The sequence below is a fragment of the Labeo rohita genome, chromosome 8 (assembly GCF_022985175.1).
Source record: "Labeo rohita strain BAU-BD-2019 chromosome 8, IGBB_LRoh.1.0, whole genome shotgun sequence".
In the NCBI taxonomy this organism is placed as follows: domain Eukaryota; kingdom Metazoa; phylum Chordata; class Actinopteri; order Cypriniformes; family Cyprinidae; genus Labeo; species Labeo rohita.
In genome coordinates, this window is record NC_066876.1 from 34867637 (window position 1) to 34887986 (window position 20350).

Here is a 20350-nt window from a genome sequence, read left to right on the forward strand (position 1 = left end):
TAAACGTGATAGATTCGAAGGCGAAATTAAAACCAGTAAAACAGCACGCATAAGAAAGCGACTGCACGCTTTCGCGATCGTCACCAACTGCACACGATCACAGATTGCACACTTTGATTCATTGTTCAGCAACTCTTGGTAAGAAATTGTGCATTTGTTCCATTTAAGTACAGTAAAAATGCCAGTCCTCTCATGCTCGCACATGTTGCTTCTCCTATGTTTATTGCCATATGCAAAACAGAGACGTCTAGGCTCTGCCCCTTCTGGAGCTGGGCGGGAAGTTGCAGCTCTTTTTTTTTTTTTTATGTAAGGGAGCACTTTTTAGACCCGCCCCAAAAATGACACTTTTCAACACATTATAATAAACGATCTGTATTATATTTGGATCTGAAACTTCACAGGCACATTCAGGAGAGCCATAAGATTAATATTACATCTTGTAAAAAGGGGCATAATAGGTGCCCTGTAAGAATCATTTTAATAAATTCAACTATTATTTTCCCCTGTGGACTATGTAAACATCCTTTATGTGAAATACCTTTTTCAGGTCAGTACTAAAAAACAACAACACGCATTTTGTATGATCCCTCTTATTTTGGTAAAATAATTAACATTTTGCACATTCTGATCTCATATGGACTGGTATTTTAGCTGGAAGCAATGGTTTTAAGTATAAAACATCTAAAAGCTTTTCGCTTTACAAGACATTAATTGATGAACTGGAGTGGTGTGGATTACTTGTGGATTACAAAGATGTTTTTATCAGCTGCATGGACTCTCTGACGGCACCCGTTCACTGCAGAGGATCCACTGCTGAGAAAGTGATGCAATGCTACATTTCTCCAAACGCATCTACATCCTGGATGGTCCGAGGGTGAGACGTTTTCTTTTTGTACTACTACTTTAAGCACATCTGCAACTCATATCTTCATTAACTGTGATGAAATACAATTTCGGAGTTCAACGTGACTCGCGCATTATCAAGTTCCTCGCTTAGGCTCACAGTTGAGTTCACCTCGCGGAGTTTGGGTAACCACCCTTCTCATGTCTATTTCCACTTACTAGACGTCGGAGGCTATTTTAACCAGAAATCGCGTCAGCAGCTGATTCACTCTTCTTTGAGGTGATGTACCATCGCTGGCCAATAGCCACGTCCACATCCGCGAGCCCAGAGCGCAGCGGCACCAAAGTTTGTGCGTAAAGAAGGCGGCGCGCGCGGGGCGCCATGACTCACTCACTGTCACCTCCTCTGAGAAATACTGGTGTCCCGAGGACCCTTCCGCTCAAGTATGCGTGTGGAAACACAGAACTGCACTTGACTCGCTAAACTTGAGCTCTGCTGTTTCCACAGCGATGACAGGACAGATTCAAGCGATGAACCGGAGACGCGCTGCGCGTCCATCTACCCAAACACCTCCGGATCGAGTTCTTGCGTTCACTGACACGCTGCTGAGGTGAGTGCTCAGTCAGTCGTACAACTGCTAGACTACACAGAGCATGCAATCATCAGGAAATCGTCTTTTTCCGTTCACAAACTTGGTGTGATGTGCGCTGGAGCGAGTCTACAGGTTCTTATAACTTCACATACGTGCTTTTTTTGCGTTCTTAAAATGAGGGATTGAGTGTGTTCCCGTGTTTGGTCGTTGTGTGCATACTGATGTAATGCATCGATCGATCAATTGTGTGTTCCAGAGATTTCTGCGTCCTCTCCCAGCTGTCACAATGATTTATGCATGATGGGCAACATGAAAAGGTTACTCTTGTTGTCTTGTATTGACTGGAGCAAAAATAGTTTGATTATAATGGAGAAATTTCCTCGACTCTGTCTGCTCAAAAACAAACTGTTGAATCAGAAAATGGGAACTATGGTGGTGTACATATTCTGACAAGAAGGACACACGCGCATATAGCTATATGCATAAAGATAATGCTGTTGCTTTCATTTATGATAGTAAGCTGTTCAGAATCTTATATTTAATAGGGGAAATGATTAGGCTAATCATAATTGTATTTTCTTCTAATGAGTTTCTGATTTCAGTAGCAAACAAATATTGTTTTATAAGATATAATGTGCTTAAGAATAATATTTAAGGTGCTTTTTTAAAATTTCCCAGTTTTTTAAATCATAAGCACAATGTACTTAAAAATGTCCTAATGTTTGATATTAAAATGTTTAATATTTCATGTCAATTGCATATATTTAAAAATGTTTTTTAAATCTATTGTGGATTTCATATGAACTGCACATATTAAGAATATTTTTTGAATTAGAATGCATATTAAGATTTATCTATCTATCTATCTATCTATCTATATATATATATATATATATATATATATATATAGTGACTAAACATTTAATTAAACATTACATTTGGAAGTAGAAAGACTGAAATATTTTCTTGTAAAACATACTAAAATATGTTTGTGTTTACAGCCTAAAAATGGACAAAAACTGCTAAAATGTTTTGTTTTGTAGATAAAATGTATACTACACTTTTTACTTATTTGTATACTTATTTTTTTATGAAAAAAAAAATATGTAGCATCAATGTATCTACTTAAATGCCTTGATTTATGCCAAAAACAGTTTTTTATGGGCTAAATCAGGTAAAAATACCTCTTTAGGGTAACAACTGCAGGTTACCACTTTAAATTGAAGTAGTAAATTATAGTAGTAAATTACAGGATTTTTAATTTTGAGTAAACTATTGCTATTAAAAAAATATTATATATGGTTAAATATGTGTGCATATATTATAGTTTTGAATATATACACACATACACACACACACTTAATCTGAATGAGCGAGTGAGGCAGAAAAGGTGTTTAAAATGGTGAAAAACAATATATTTCATAATAAGATATTTTCAATAACTTTACTGGTGTAATTAGATAAAATTCTTTCTTTGTTCCATAGACTGAGACCACCTTCACATTCAATTACTGCACTTTTTGTCTCTCATGACAGAGGAAAGAATAATGCGAGTCTCTCAGCATGCATTTTTTCTCGTTCCTGAAGAGGAATGTTCTAGAAAGACCTGAGCTTTCAATCGGGAGAGATACGGATGTCCGCGTGCCCTCTTCACCCTCTGCTGAGGTCTCAGCTTTGATGCTACATAAACACTGAGTCACAACGAGCAGCAGCCAGTGACGGAACGCACTTCAGTGTTTTTGAAGCCTGTACATTAGGAAGCTTTGACTCGAATTACCTTTCAGCGGTGAAGCCTAAATATTTACCTCTCTTTATGTAAAAGCAGGCAAGCGTATCCATTAATTTCACCGGAGGCTTCGGCGATTACAGAGGGAGCGCTGTGGCTATGGTTATTGCGTGCCCCTGCAGGGCTGTGATAAGTACTAGGCAAAGAAGTCCAATAATTGTGATTTAATCTCAGTCCGAGTGAGTGCAGCCTACACCTACAGGTTCTGGAAGGACCACCGAGCTGAAACCCAGCGAATCTGTGATGAGCGAGACTGTTGGGGTGCCCGCAGGCCGCCCTGATTTCTTTACAATCTGTTAATGAATAATAGAGACTCCTCTGAAGTCCTTAAGGAATTGATCAGTCTAAAATAAACATTGATTAATCCTCATAAATACCGTTCCAAAAATGCGTTGGATTTCCGGTTCATAAGCCGCCATAGGGAAATAATTCAAAAAAGTGCAGTAAACAGTAAAACTGTTGGCCCTACAAACCATTGTGTTTATAATTAAGATAACACATTAAAATAATATAGTAAGACAAGCAGCAAAACGCTGCTTTGTACAGCTAAAAATAACTGGACGCGGATGAGACTGGAAGCCAGACACATTCAATTTACAAATGACAGTGTTTGCTCTTACAGGAAAAATAAGGTGGATAGCCTAAAACGTTTTTTCGTTTTGGTCATGTGACTGGCCGAGGACCAATGAGGTTTGAGGTTTGCACTGTGTCATTTGATGTGCACTGAAAAATTTCACAAATAATTAAGAAGAAACAACAAATACACAGAGTTAAACGTTAAATTTTGAAGTAGAAAGACCAAAATATTTTTTTTGTAAACATGCTACTATATTTTTTTGCTACTTATTTTTTTAATAAAATAAGAATAATAAAGTGATAAAATTATACATAAAATATTTAAAATAGAAATATTGAAATATTTTTACTATTTAAAATAACTGAATTGCTGTAGTAAATTATAGTAGTAAATTACATAATTTGCATTAAATTTCGAAATAATTTCGAATAATAATGTGTAGAAAATAATATTATTTTCTACACATATTTTTTGTTTAAAGCTGAAAAAGATCCAGTTGCATGGACATCTAATAAAATAAATATATTTTGTAATAAAATAAGAATAATAAAATGATCAAATAATACATAAAATATTTCAAAAAGTAATAAAAATTAACTAGTTGTATTGCAGTAGTAAATTATAGTAGTAAATTACATAATATTGAAATATTTTCTCGTAAATATACTACAATATTTTTTGTATACAATAAAATAATTTTGTATATAATAAAAAAAATAACTTTAAAGTAGAAAAAGTAGAGCAAAAACAGTAACATCAAAACAACATTAGTTGTTGTTGTTGTTGTTTTTAATGAAATAATAAAAAAAAAATTAGCATCAATAAATAAACTTAAACGCATTATTTTATACCACAAAAAATATATATATATTTTATGGGCTAAATCAGGTCAAAAAAGCTCTTTAAGGTAACAACTACTTTACTTTGCAGTAGTAAATTATAGTAGTAAATTACATTTTTTTTTGGGTGACCTGTTGCTTTAAGAATATTATATATGGTTAAATATAAATATATAATATTAAATATAAGATACATCTCTCACAAGACTAGAGACTTATTTGCTTGCCTTTGTTTCCTGAGGTGATGAGCTGTTTTGTTCAATTGTTTCATGTGCATGGCCATATGGGTGCCAGTCTGGCAAAGCTCAGGGTCTCTTACTGATGTTAGTGAGAATCATCTGGCTGTCAGTTTAATTTAGTGTTTGCTTGAGGACTAAAATCATAAATGCTTCAGTTGTGTCCCTCACCACAGGCGAAATCTAAGAGTTTTGTTGATCAGATTGAGCACTGCTCGAATGAAAATTTCTTGATATGCAGCATTAAATCACTTGCTCACCAATAGATCCTCAGTAGTGAATGGGTGCCGTCAGAACGAGAGTCCAAAAAGCTGATAAAAACATCACAGTAATCCACAAGTAATTCACACCACTCCAGTCCATCAATTAACAACACAAGCCAAAAGCTGCACGTTTGTAAAAAAGCAAATCTATCATAAAGGCGTTTTAATTAACGTTTAAACTGTCACTCAATAAACCATAACAACACTTCCTCCAGTGAAAAAGTCCATCTTCAATTGCATTCTCAAATCAAAACCCACCCACATATTTGTTTAGAACTACTTTGGACTTTTTGTTTGTAAACAGCTTGATCTGTGCATATTTCTCTCCTGATTCAGACCAGATGACTTTTTCGCTGGAGAAAGCTATATTATAAATTATGGACTTACCAGAAACAATGCTTTGATGTTAAAAACATTAATTAGTTTCTACACACTTTACAAGATGATAATTGATGGACTGGAGTGGCGTGGATTACTGTAATGGTTTTTTTTTTAGCAGTTTGGACTCTCATTCTGAAGGCACCCATTCACTGCAGAGGGTCCATTGGTAAGCAAGTCATGTAATGCTACATTTCTCCAAATCTGATGAAGAAACAAACTCATCTACATCTCAGATGGTCTGAGGGCGAGTAAATTTTCAGCAAACTGTCATTTTTGGGTGAACTATTTCTATGCATAACTCAACTGAAGAGGATGAGCGTTAATAGCAGCTCAGCGGCACAGGGTCGGACGGTGTAGCGCAGGCAGGAGGGCTGGTGTGCAATGCGGCATGGCAGCTCAAAGCGAGCCAGCTGAGGCTCTGAACAGCTGGCGTATCAGCATGGAGTTCCACTCGACGCGCCGGTGAGGCCCAAAGGTCATACGCCGGTTGATGTCGTGATGGGGAGATCAGAGACAGAGAGACCGCTGAATGCACGCCGAACTCTACTATCTACCATCCTTGCACTATTATTATCACGCTGAGCCCGGCGAACCCTGGACACGATTCAGTTTCTCTCGCCTGTGTGTATAAATACAATGGCAGTTCCGTTTAGACAGGAGAGCGAAGGAAATGAATACTGACACTCACAAAACAGCGGAAGGGAGATAATGCGACAAGGGATTGTGCTAAAAAACTATTTTTTGAAGGCAAAATTGACCAGTCTCGGTCGTATCGTACGTGATTCATCAGTACATGTTATTTGTTTGTTTGGATAGTCTTTTATCAAAATGCAATAACTTTCTCCGACTGTGAAAAGACTTTTGTGTTTCCAGGTGGGTGGGGGGAAATAATATTAATCATTCATTTCCCAGCCTGACATCAACAGACAAGTGAAATCGGATCTTAATGCATAGCATATGACTTTTCTGAATGTCTAGATGTGCCAAAGCAGACCAAAAGTAATATTAACCATGAATCAGCATTTTATACACTATAATTGAAAAGTCTCTAATGTTTACCAAAAAAAGCAGTAAAAACAGTAATATTTTGAGATATTATTACAATTTCAAATAACTGTTTTCTACTGTAATATATTTTAAAATTAAATTTATTCCTGTGATGCAAAGCTGAATTTTCAACATCTTTACTCCAGTCTTCAGTGTCACATGATTCCACATGATAAGAAACATTTCTTATCATTTTCAAATTTGAAAACAGTTCTGCTGCTTTGCATTTCATATCTTCAGGATTTTAAAATCAAAAATATATACCATTCAAAAGTTTAGGATAAGTAAGTTTATAATGTGTCTTTTGCCCACCAAGGCTGCATTTATTTGATCCAAAATACAATAAAAACAGTAATATTGTGAAATATTATTACAATTTAAAATAATGGTTTTCTATTCTAATATAATTTTAAATGGAATTTATTTCTGTGATGCAAAGCTGAATTCTCATTAGTCTTCAGTGTCACATGATCCTTCAGGAATCATTCTAATATGCTGATTTATTGTCATTGATGGAAACAGCTGTGCTGATTAATATTTTTGTGGAAACAGTGATACATTTTTGTCAGGATGACAAATACAAAGTTCTAAAGAACAGCATTTATTTAAAATAGAAATCTATTTAGAACATAAATTGTCACTTTTGATCCTTGTAGAATTAAAAATATATATTTTTTAAATTACTTTAAATATTAATTTTATCTTAAAAAAAAATGCATTGAGCCCAAACTTTTGAACGTAACTTTATGCTGGTTATTTTCTAATTGATTAACTAATGTCCGATCAAGGGAATTAATTAGTTCACCAAACATCACCTTTGTTGTGGCTTATACATTTTATGTCTTAGAGAAAAAGAGAATATTTAATGGGTTTGTTTGAAGTGAATTTCGGGAATACCAATACTTTGTGTTAATAAAGTCCATGTGTGTCTTTCTCAAAAATAAAGGTTTTTGACACTGATGAAGAACTTTTAACATCCATGAAACTTTTGGTTGCACAAAAGGTTCTTTAAATTACTAAATGTGACCACAAAACCAATCATGATGGTCAGTTTTATCAAATTCAGATTTATACATCACATGAAAGCTGAATAAAGTTTCCTATTGATGTATGGTTTGTTAGGACATGACAATATTTGGTCGAGATACTGTACAACTATTTGAAAATCTGTAATCTGAGGGTGCCAAAAAATCAAAATGTTGAGAAAATCACCTTTAATGTTGTCCAAGTGAAGTTCTTAGCAATGCATATTACTAATCAAAAGTTAAGTTCTTATACATTTACGGTAAGAATATCTTCATGGAACATGATCTTTACGTAATATCCTAATGATTTTTGGCATAAAAGAAAAATCAATAATTTTGACCCATATAATGTATTGTTGGCTATTGCTACAAATATACCCGTGCTACTTAAGACTGGTTCAGTGGTCCACTGAACCGTTCTTGAAGGAACCTCTTCTATGGTTGTAAACCTTTATTTTTGCGAGCATGTGTCAGCAGCAGGCTAACAGCTCGCGTTTTCTAAAGCACAATTGCTGGCTGAGTGAAGCAGGAGTAATTTTGTGTCCTAACACCTCCGTAGTGTCCAGCCAGCAGCGAGAGTCACCTCTGTGCTTCATTAAGCTGGAAATCAGATCAATATTCCTACTAATGTCGGAAACGTGAGAGCGTCTGAGTAGGAGTGTTAAGCTTGCGTGCATCTCTCCCCTCAAAGTTAATTGATAGAGTCACAAACGGATGGTAGGCGATCTCATTAGAAGTAATTAGTGTCAATCTGGAAGAATAATAGCAGAGCAATGAAAAAGATCATCGTTTTTTCAGTTGAAAATGAAGCGTGTGGATGCTTTATGATCGAGTGGTTTTCCGTACGTGTGCAGACGCAACCGTCACAGCCTTGAACAGTTGAATCTATCCTGACATCATTATAAATAGAGAAGCAACAGACGGCAAAAAAGATTAATTTTCCTGTCTGTCTGATCTGTTTGGCAGAAAATTGGTTAAGGTAGAAAAATGTCAGAACCGAACAGAAGATTTTAATTTCGAAAGGTCAGGAAGCCAGAAATCTCACAAAAGAAACAAACCAATACGTCTTTGTCGACAGGCGGCGAAAAAAGGGGGATTTTGTTGTGCAACAGTGGGGTTTGCCTGAAATCATGCGGTATTTGAATGTTATTAAATATGTTTTCTTAACTTACTCAGCTTTTTTTCTGTCTTATGGCAAGCGCAAGAATTGGCTTGATTAAAGTGGGAATTAGAGAGCATGCAAATGCCAAAAATAAAAACATTCTCTGATTTTTTTTCTTTGAGGCAGGCTTGTGTTTTTGCCCAGTGGGTGTGTTTTTCACAACTGTGAGGTACAAAAAAAAAATCTGTTGCTGTTTCGCTCTGTTCAGAACTGGCCAGAGTCTCACAGGACACGATCTCGTTAAAACCCCTGTGAAAGGTCGTTTTTTGCATCTGTGGTTTCCTTTGCTCAGAAACAATCTGAAACTCGGGTTTTATGTTCTGAAGAAAATGAGAGTGGCTGACAGAGCGTTACTACGCTGGATGCTGCTTCCCAGTTGCTAAGGTGCTTCTGTGTGGTTGCTAGGGTATATTTTGGGTTGTTTTTACTGTTTTTCATGCAATGCGCATCTGTGGGTTTTTATACCAGCAAATGAAAATAATGTGCACAAACTGTTAAAAGTATGTGGAATAGTATTTATATTATAGTATATATAGAATAAATATTGTACCTGTTTACATTTCACTGTGCCAAATGTTTTTAGAATAATCTGTTATATGGCACTTCATCTATTCAGTGCTTGAGTTGCTGTTAATGTTTGGCTTTCGATGAAGTCAGTGTGGTTTTTTTCCAATGTGTTTTTGGCTAAATGCCTGAAACAAGATCTGTAATAAACACAAGCTCAAGATATTTTCACCATTTATTCTACAAAATAAATAGCCAACTTGTGATTTGCTTGTTAGTCTTGACAAAGTGAAATTGAAGATGATTTTAATGAGTCTAAGAATCATAAACACATGATCACAGAGCTTATTCTCTGCAGTAATCAAAAATAAATGTTGCAGGAAGCTTGATAAACGTCCGGGTTGCCCTACAAAAAAGCATCTTTATAATACAGGATTTTTTAAATGATTATTTTCACCTACCAGGTTTTGGTTATTAAACCTTTAGGACTTCTATTTGAAAATGACCTCTGTTATGATTGTTTTGATGTAGTTTTACTTCACACTTTTGTTGTTCTGGCAGGTCAAGTCATTGAATATTAAACAGGGCTTAATATGTAAATATGGCGGTCATATGTTAATGAGCTCATTATTTACAAGTCATTTTGAATAGCCAACTCATGATTTGCTTGTTAGTCTTGGAAAAAGTCAAACTAAAGATGATTTTATTGAATAAGATGTGTAAAAATCATAAACACATGATCACAGAGCTTATTTTCTGCAGTAATCAAAAATAAATGTTGTGGGAACCTTGACAAACTTCCGGGTTGGCCTACAAAAATACATCTTTATAATATAGGATTTTTTAATGATTATTTTCACCTCCCAGATTTGGTTACTAAACTTTTAGGACTTCTATTTTAAAAAAATTACCTCTGTTATGATTGTTTTGAAGTACTTCGCACTTTTGTTGTTCTGGCAGGCCAAGTCATTGAATATTAAACAGGAGTTCATATGTAAATATGGACAGCCATATGTTAATGAGCTTACTGTTTACAAGTTATTTTGAACAAGCTGTCTTTGCAGCTTCAATAAAGGCTTGCATTGTGAATGTTAGAGTATGGCTACAAAATCATTTTTTTGTACCTTAATAATCAGAATTGAGTAGTAACTGATTACATGGACTACGTAATCAGATTCCAAAAAATTAAGTACTTGTAATTAGATTAAATTACATTTTGAAATACTTGTAATCAGACTACAGTTACTTTTTATGGATTACACTTTTTAAGGCTTACATATTATTCACACAATAGCAATTAATTTAATAATTTATAATTTATTAATTCTCCCTAATTCCTCTTTTTCATCTTTTAAATGTTCCTTTCTAAAATAGCCTACTGTTTATATAAACTTTCCAGTTTTGTGGAAATTCACATAAAGACCAGTCATTAGTCAGTTTGCGAAACAGCATTTGATCAATGGATTTACAAAAATCATTTCAGGTTTAAGTGTTTCAATATTGCATCCACTACTGATCAACTACTAGGTTATTTAACCATGTATTACTATGTCTTTATAAAGTTTTTGTTTTTCAAACACAATAAAATGTACAAATTTATGAATTCACAAATTCACAAACTCTTTTTCTCATTTCTCTTCCTCTTTCACATAATATATGTACTTGAAGTACCCCTGAGATTTAAAAATAAATATTTTAATAATAAACTATCACATTTGCATGTTCATGGTTCTCTGATGTTGTTTGTAGACACATGACATGCAGGTAAACAAATAAAATACTTCATTTTTTAAGTAAATGTTTCATTTTGATTGATTTTATAATGACTTACTTTAATTTAACATTTTTATGATTTAATTAATTATGAGCTTTCATTACACTCATAAACGCCCCCGCAGCTTGGGAAATCTTTTTAGTCTAATTAGTCTAATTAGTCTTTAGTCTAATCTATTAGACCAGTTTTTCAGTATTATTTATAGAATAGATGGGATGTTGAATTCTAAAGGATTATTTCACTTCCCCATGTCATCCAAGATGTTCATGTTTTTCTGTCTTCAGTCGAAAAGAAATTAAGATTTTTGAGGAAAACATTCTAGGATTTTTCTCCATATAATGGACTTCAACGGGCTTCAGTCAATGGGCTGAAGGTCCAAATCGCAGTTTCAATGCAGCTTCAAAAGGCTTTACACGATCCCAGTTGAGAAATAAGGGGTTTATCTAGCTAAATAATTAGACATTTTTTAAAAAAAAATTATATACTTTTTAACCACAAATGCTCGTCTTGCACTAGCATGACCTCATGCATACATAATTACGTACTCTTACGTTACGTACGCAGTGTTTACAAAGCGAACGTGCAAAGAAAGTCAAATGCCCTTTACAAAAAGAATAAAAACAATTTTCAGTTTTCACCCTACCCTACCTTTCTGAACACAGATGAAGAACTAACCGCACGTAACCGCTAGTGCAAGATGTGCATTTGTGCTTAAAAAGTATGTACTTTTTTTGTTTATTTCATTTTTATAAAATGACTGATTGTTTCACTACGTAAGACCCCCTCGGTTGGGATCATGTAGAGCTCTTTGAAGCTCCACTGAAACTAAAATTTGGACCTTCAACCTGTTGATCCCCATTGAAGTCCACTATATGGAGAAAAATCCCGGCATTTTTTCCTCAAAAACCTTAATTTCTTTCTGACTGAAAAAAGAAAGACCTGAACATCTTGGATGACATGGGGGTGAGTATTCTGTAGAAAAAAAGTACATTTTAGTATTAGACAGCAACTGTTCATTTTTGGGTTTTTTTCCCCATTTGATTTTGTCTTTGACATGGTGAATAAATCACTTCAGGAGAAACGTATAAATAAAAGCTTTCTTGTTGTTGACTATCCCTCATGGAGAGAAATCCATTTGCAGGCCCTTTATCGGAGAAATATGAATTAATGAATCTATATATCATTATCCACCGGAACCGGCTCGTAATTTTATGCTGAACGATTGCACACTTCATTATAATGCAAGAGCGGTGGTTTAAAAGTTGCCCGTCTGATAAATGAATCCACTTCACTGATAAAGCTCCATTTTCTCTGTCTGCTTTTTTAGGGTTCATCAGTCTTCAAACCAAACCAGCATGGCGGCTTCCCGACCAAATCTCTCCTGATTGAAGCCGCTCGCCTAAAATTTGAGTGACGCACTGAGAACTGCTCTTCAGCCAAAAATATCTCCTCAGCGTACGCCAAAGTGCTTTTAGCTTTGTCCTTGTTATCCGCTTTGCAACCTCAGTGACATCAGCCAACGCCACGCGGACTTTCAATGCGAATCCGGTTCTGGAGTGACCCTCGGCACCACGTGAACTGCTTCCAAGTGCTGCAGATGTGCACAAAAAGAACATCAAGAATGTGCAAAGAGAGATGCAGATTTGTAGAACGCTTCGACAACTTTGCACTGATGCATATCTAAGACGGATCGCTCATGCATCAAACCTAATGCCTGGAAACTACAGACAAACCTCTTTTGTACCTTAATAGATCACACAGATTGCAACAACGGTGATTGTGCCATTCTCATTGTTCTGTATGATGTTGCAGCTGCACATGGTTATGAACATGTCAAAACAACCCTTGAATTTATGACTTTATGACAAAAGAATCTGACATTCTCTGCAGTATAATATGTTTAGTTCCTCTTGTTTATTCCTTCACCCACAGCTATTTTCCACGAACATACATCATTAAAAGCCCATCTAGGAGAAAGGAGAAATGAGACACAACAGGTTAAATTTCATCACGTTCCCTCACTGTAATGTTGGAAATGGCCAAATGTTCTTGTACTGCGGCCAATGCAGTAGTGACTTTTTCAGCGTTTTCTTGGAGGGGATCCAATATTAAGGTGCAAAGCGAATTTACGCCGTTGCTGGATGCCCAAAATCAGACTTTATTAAATGCCTGGACGTCTTGAACAAATGATCCCCCTCAAAGACAACATGACCCTGGAGTCGTTCCCTGAAAACTGTAGCAACTGCAGCCAGGTTCTCAACCCCGAGCTGAACGTCATGAAGGCCGTTGTTCTAGGAATGGTGTTGGCCATCTTCATCATTTTTGGCGTTCTGGGCAACATCCTTGTTATCCTTTCAGTGGCTTGCCATCGTAATCTTCACACAGTTACGCATTACTTCATTGTGAACTTAGCAGTCGCGGATCTTCTGCTGAGCTCTACGGTTCTTCCGTTTTCTACCGTATTTGAGATGTTGGGTCGTTGGATCTTCGGACGGCCATTCTGTGATGTTTGGGCGGCAATGGACGTCTTGTGCTGTACGGCGTCCATTATGAGCTTGTGCGTGATTTCGGTGGACCGATATATTGGCGTTAGCTATCCTCTGCAGTACCCATCTATTGTAACAGAGCGGCGAGCGTTGCTCACACTTGTTGTTTTGTGGGCTCTGTCCATTACCATCTCAATCGGGCCTCTTTTTGGATGGAAGGAACCAGCGCCGATGGACGAATCCATATGCAAGATAACCGAGGAACCCGGTTATGCCATTTTCTCCGCATTAGGCTCCTTCTACCTCCCTCTAGTGGTGATTCTGTCGATGTATTGCCGGGTGTACGTGGTCGCGAGGAGGGAGACCCGAGGACTGATTAGCGGACAGAAAACGGAAAAGTCCGATCACACCGCCGAGGCGGTTACTTTGCGGATACATCGCGGGAACACGGCGGTGTCTGAGGACGAGGCCTTGCGCAACCGGACACACTTCGCACTGCGTCTGCTCAAGTTCTCCCGGGAGAAAAAGGCCGCTAAGACACTGGGAATCGTGGTTGGATGCTTCGTCCTTTGTTGGCTTCCGTTTTTCCTGGTTCTTCCGATCGGTAAGTGTTTTATTTTTACATTCGATTACATGCAAATACCAGATTTTGAGGTGAAGATATATTAGTCTGATGGAAACTTAAGGCAAAAATGATCATTATATATTTTTTTCTTTTTTTTTTTTGAGAATGATGTTTGTACTTTATCTGCTTTTTTTTAAAAAAAAAAATGTCATTAAAATTTAGTGTCACACCAATGACACATTTAAATAATTTATATTTGAAAAAGTATGTGTAAATGATTAACTTTTTTTTTTTTTTGAATAATTACCATGTGCACAATTTGAAAAGCCTCTTCTTCCTCCCACTTTAGTTTTCCACAGATTTTTGAATTTTTTAAAGAGCATATGGCTTTTTAAAGTGTCCTAATATTGTGGTGGAGTCCCCTACAACAGGTTTAAATGCATCTAAGATCAGAAAACATTGTAATTTGTCAATGATTTCAAAACGGCTTGTTCTAATCAGTTCTGAGCGTAATGTCTGTAAACCCCTCCCTTCCATACGCCTACTCTGCTCTGACTGGTCATCTGGCCAAGCCTGTTGTGATTGGCACAGAAAGGAGTACATGAGCAAGTTAGCGTGCGCTACTATCTGTGTTGCCAAGTCCATGGTTGTTTTTAATGTCGCGGGTCAAAGTGACCTCAATAATGTCATATTTACCCCCTGGAATGCAAATTTACCAGGGGAACCCTAAAAAGCATGTATTTTACACCCCTGAATGCATTTTTTTAATGGGTGACCCCCCTCAAAATGCCCTAGTTTTGAGTAGCAAATGGGTTGGTTTTGTTGTGAAAACCTGGCAACCCTGAGCAGCATGCACCTTTACATAAAACGATAATAAGGTGATCCAATCCGTTCTTAAAATAATGATATAAAAACATTTTGTTTAACACTTATGCATGCAAATCATGCCCACAGCTAATGTTTAGCTGCTAAACTGTAAACACTAAAGAAAACAATAACGATGGATATGTTATCTGAGTGCTAACATGACTAACTGATGAAACAACAGAGTTTGATATTTTGAGCATATCAATCGTACTTACAGGTTGTGGTTTGGAGACGCTTGTTGGTCCAAATAAAGAAAGTATTGACTTATCTTTCACGGTCAAGCGTTTAGCAAATCTGCCGTTGAACTCTCCAAGAGTAGAGAAGCAGTCTTCGGTAAAAGGTTTAAATTATATTGCTGTGGTATCGTGGAAAAAAAAGAATTTGAACCACTGATTCTTCACAATCATCATTTTTTGTCAATGAAAATAAAACAAACTTGCTTTCAAAGCAAGAAATCAGCTCCAGAAATCATTTCCTGATCATTTACTCACCCCTTGTCATCCAAGATGTCCATGTCTTTCTTTCTTCAGTCAAAAAGAAATTAAGTTTTCTGAGGAAAACATTCCAGGATTTTTTTTCCTCCATATAGTGGACTTCAATAGGGATCAACGGGTTGAAGGTCCAAATTGCAGTTTTAACGCAGCTTCAAAAGGCTCTACATGATCCCAGCTGAGGAATAATGGTCTTATCGAGCTAAACGACCGGACACTTTCTAAAGAAAAATAAACATTTATACACTTTTTGCTTTTCTAGCACTAGCTCAACTTCACACATTAGTAATCACACTGAAAAGGTCACACATGACGTAGATGGAAGTACCGACCCGGTGTTTACAAAGCAAATGTGCAAAGAATTAAGTCAAATGCCCTTTACAAAAAAAAGGTAAAAGAGTTTTTTGTCCTACCCTACCTTTTTGAACCGAAGTACATGGATGAAGGACTAACCGTGCATGACCTTTCCAATGAGATTATGTAATGCATGACATGGGGGTGAGTTAATTATCAGTAAACTAATTCTTCAACACTGGTAACACAAATGACAATTTAATTATTCATATTTTAATATATAATATTTTAATGTGTTTGTATATAATTTTAGAAAATTCCTTTTTTAATACATTTATAATTTGATATTTATTTATGTTAATATATATATATATATATATATATATATATATATACACATACATATATATATATATATATATATATATATATATATATATATATATATATATATATATATATATATATACATATATATATATATATATATATATATAATATAAAACAGTTAACAGTTAAATGCAATCTTTAGCTAAATAAAATACATTTCAATTAAAACTAAATAAAATCCAAATAAATTATTATTTTATTATTATTTTTATACTGCATATTATAATGTTTTGTTTTGTTACTTACATTTTAAATTATTTTAACAAAACAGTGTAGAATTTTAATATCTGCTGTAAAATGTACACTAAATTACAAATAATAATATATATATTTACAATAATACAAATAATTTATATATATATACACTTTTTTTAAGCAGTTTACATGTTAGGTAGAATGAGTCTTTTTATATGGAGTTTTTCTTCACTATTTGTTAATGTCTGTCACCATATTTTGCAAATGACTCTCAGATGAGCCATTCACCTATTTGGCAAAAGCATTGACTGATATGTTTTTTGTTTGTTTTTTTCAGTCTAGAACATGCATTGATTTAGTGTGACTGTATTGCTAATTTTGCATGTGTTACTGAAGTGTAAACTTGGCAAAGTTAAGGAGATGTTGACCTTTCCCCATTCAGATCGATAGGAATTGTACCGAGTACTGCATTTTCAAGACAGCCACCAAGTGAACCAGTTTACCTCCAAAAGGACTTTTTTTAAGTGGACATTGTGGTTTAGAAGACTGAAAATCATTATAAGAGAAAGAGTGATTCTCTTTGCAGCGTGTGAAAAATCTGTATGTGATTTCCTTGACAGAAATGGGGCCATGGGCATTTTTTGGTTTCCTGTTTGATGCTCAGAAATTTTTCCAAGTGCTAGAAAATGGGAAAATAATTACCTCAAGTGGGTCAAATGCTGCCATGTGGAGAATCAAGAAGATTGGTAAAACATCCACGTAGTCCACGTAGGACTCGGCTGTTAGTATTTTAGCGATCATGTAAACAGGTCGAAAGAGTCAACTCAGCAAATCTTGTAGTGCAGCAGAAGTGTTTGTTGTGCCAATGGTTTAAAGGATGTTTGTTTAAACCTTCATTTAGAGCATTCTCTCAGACAACAGGGTCACGGGTGTTTACGCAGTATGTTTGGCTTCAGAAATGAGTTTCACAGAGAGTCAGAACCATCTGTAATTCCCTTAATGCACAGTGGAGCTTCTCGGGTTCCCCAGATATGCATTTTAGCTGTTATTATATTTCCCACCCCTGCATCAGGGCTCTAGCGAGACCTTTCGGTTCAAGGTCACTCAGAGTTAAACCACATAATAGACTCTATTCGGTCTCAAAAAAGAGAAAGAATTCAGTAAACTGTATCATTGGAAAGCCAACGCAAACAAATAGCACTGTCTGATGAATCTGCGGTGAACGTGGGAGAACGTTTAATCAGAAGAACATGATTGTGAATCTGCATGGAGATTTATAAGACACACGATTTGCACGATATTGAATCGCTTACTAATTAACTGGCATTAAATTGCATATAATAGAGTGTTTAATAAAGCTCAGGGGATTCAATGACCTTATCAGTATGACTCAGTCTGAGACAAAACAGCACACGCTCGCTCCTTGTTTAGTAACAGTGAAATCTAAAACACTGCATTGAATAGGAAAGTTGTTCGTTTAATGTTACGCCGGTCAATGCTAATCTATTTTTGCATGTATGACATCTTGTTGTAAAGCTGAGAGATGTTTTCGCTGTTTAATCTATGCTTAGTAAAAACAACAGGTTAATTGTTTTCCCAGTAAACTAATTACATGCTATTTTCCATCACATAAACCATTGGACGCCTGAAGCCAAAATCCTTCATATGGATGCTGTGTGGTATAATATCGAGGGGATTTCGCTGACAAATGTGGGTATTAGGATGAAGAATTTGCCCTTCGGACAGACATTCTTCTCTGTAAATCTTCCCTCAATGCTTCCAATACAGTAGCAGCAGAGAAGAGAGAATCACTTTAATGCTTGGTTGATTCTTAGGAACATCCTCTGCATTAAAGTCACTATCATAATACTGCATAAACACACCGGCTTACCTAAAGACGCACAGAACACAGCCATTTGCAGCCAAAGAAAACAGTTCTTTAGAGGCAATCCGTACAAAAAATAATCATTTTTAAACAGTAAACAGTTAAATTATTATTATTGTACATACTTAAGAGTTAGGGATCGTTCTGAAGACTTGAGGGTCTTTATGAAAGACAGTAAGCAAGCAACAGTGCACTCACATTTAATTCAGAAAATGTTAAATTCTTAAATTAAATGATTTACTGGTTCATTATATAATGCTATATATCTATAGATGTGACCATGGACCACTTTTTGAAACTGAGATTAATACATCATCTGAAAGCTGAATAGATGAGCTGTCAGGAGAGGACAATATGTGGGTGAGATACAACTAGAAAATCTGGAATCTGAAGGTGCAAAAAATCAAAATGTTGAGAAAATTGCCTTTAAAGTTGTCCAAATACAGTTCTTAAATGCATATTACTAATCGAAAATTAAGTTTTGATATATTTGCGGTAGGAAATTTACAAAATATCTTCATGGAACATGATCTTTACTTAATATCCTAATGATTTTTGGCATAAAAGAAAATTGATAATTTTGACCCATACAATGTATTTTTGGCTATTGCTACAAACATACATACATATGTATGTATATATATATATATGTATATATATATATATATATACAGCTCTCTCTCTCTCTATATATATATATACATATAAAATCATGATTAATATATTATTTAAAAATATATATTTTTAATTGCTTCCTCTATTTTTATACTTTCATAGTATGCATAGTCTTTAAAAACATTTTTTCTTATGCTGCACATTATGTTTTGATGCCTAAATTCACTTGTAGCATTTAAAGCAATATTTAAATTAAGCTTTTTTTACTTTTAATTTTTAAATTATTTTGACAAAATAGTGTAGAATTTTGTCATAATTGTAGTCGTAATTGTCATAATTGTAGAATCACTGAAAAAATGTGGTGTTAAAACAAACATGAAATTATCAAAAACAGACATATTTTTTTTTATATATAAAATTGACAAACACTCAACAACATTACTATTATATTTTCTATTCTATGTACAATGAAATCAAAGTTAAAAATTCCAGTTCATAAATCAGTAAAAAGCATTTTCATTACTTGAAATAAAATGAAATATAAAAAAAAAATGCTAAAAGAAAAGTACGTAAAAAACTTAATGAAACATAAAAACAGACATGAAAACAAAAATGACTAAAAATGGCACTATTCTATTTGCAATAAAATACAAAGAAATGGCAAATAACAGAATTAAACATGAAATCATAAAGTAGAAATAGTACTTTCTTGTAAAATGTATATTTATGAGTATTTAGTTTTAATATTTATTATTTAATTATATTTCTCTATTTTTATACTATGCAAAGTCTTTAAAAACAGTTAAATGCAGTCTTTAGCTAAATAAAATATATTTAAATTAAAACTATAAATTATTGGTATTATTTTTATGCTGCATATTTGAATGTTTTGATGGCTAAATTCACTTGTAGCATTTAAAGCAATATTTAAATTTCATTTTTTTTTTTACTTTTAATTTTTAATTATTTTGATAGGATTTTATTAATTGGAATATCTATGCATCACTGAAAACAATCTGGTGTTAAAACAGTTTAAACAGAAATCTTACAATAAATTATAAAGAAATGGAAAGTAACACAAAGAACTTTATATGAAATCTTGAAGTACAAATAGCATTTTATTGTAAAATATATTCTAATAACTTTTATTCAACGTTGAACATTCATTTTTACAGTGAAAAAAAGGTTTGTAAATCCGTAAAAAGCATTTTCATAACATTAACTGAAATTAAATATTAAAAAAAAATGCTGGAAATGCCTAATTTTGGTTAAGCATACGTTCTAAAATAAACTAAAACAAAAATCTAAAACTTAAAAAACCAAAAATTAAATAAGACACAAAACCAAAAATTAAATAAATATGACAAACACTCAACAAAAGTACTATTTTATTTTCTATTCTATTTAAAATAAATTACAAAAAAATTAAGTTAAATTTAAATAAATAAAGAAAATAAATATTCTGAAGCACTTCACCCAGAAACGACAATAAATTACAAAGAAATGAAAGTAATTAAACGTCATTTTGGAAT

The 20350-nt window shown here is 34.4% G+C and overlaps 1 protein-coding gene across 4 annotated transcripts in view; it reads left to right on the top strand.

Moving 5' to 3' along the window:
- The first annotated feature begins 393 nt into the window (after positions 1-393).
- adra1aa (adrenoceptor alpha 1Aa) overlaps positions 394-20350 on the top strand; it is a 32863-nt gene continuing 12906 nt past the window's right edge. The window contains exons 1-3 of one of the 4 annotated variants that reach the window (XM_051117919.1): positions 394-874; positions 1066-1454; positions 12358-14120. In XM_051117919.1, coding sequence (XP_050973876.1) covers positions 13196-14120 — 925 coding nt within the window. In that variant the 5' untranslated portion in view covers positions 394-874; positions 1066-1454; positions 12358-13195. Of the gene's footprint in view, positions 1455-12357; positions 14121-20350 lie in introns of all 4 variants that reach the window. The other 3 variants (XM_051117918.1, XM_051117920.1, XM_051117921.1) reach the window with 3 other exon arrangements.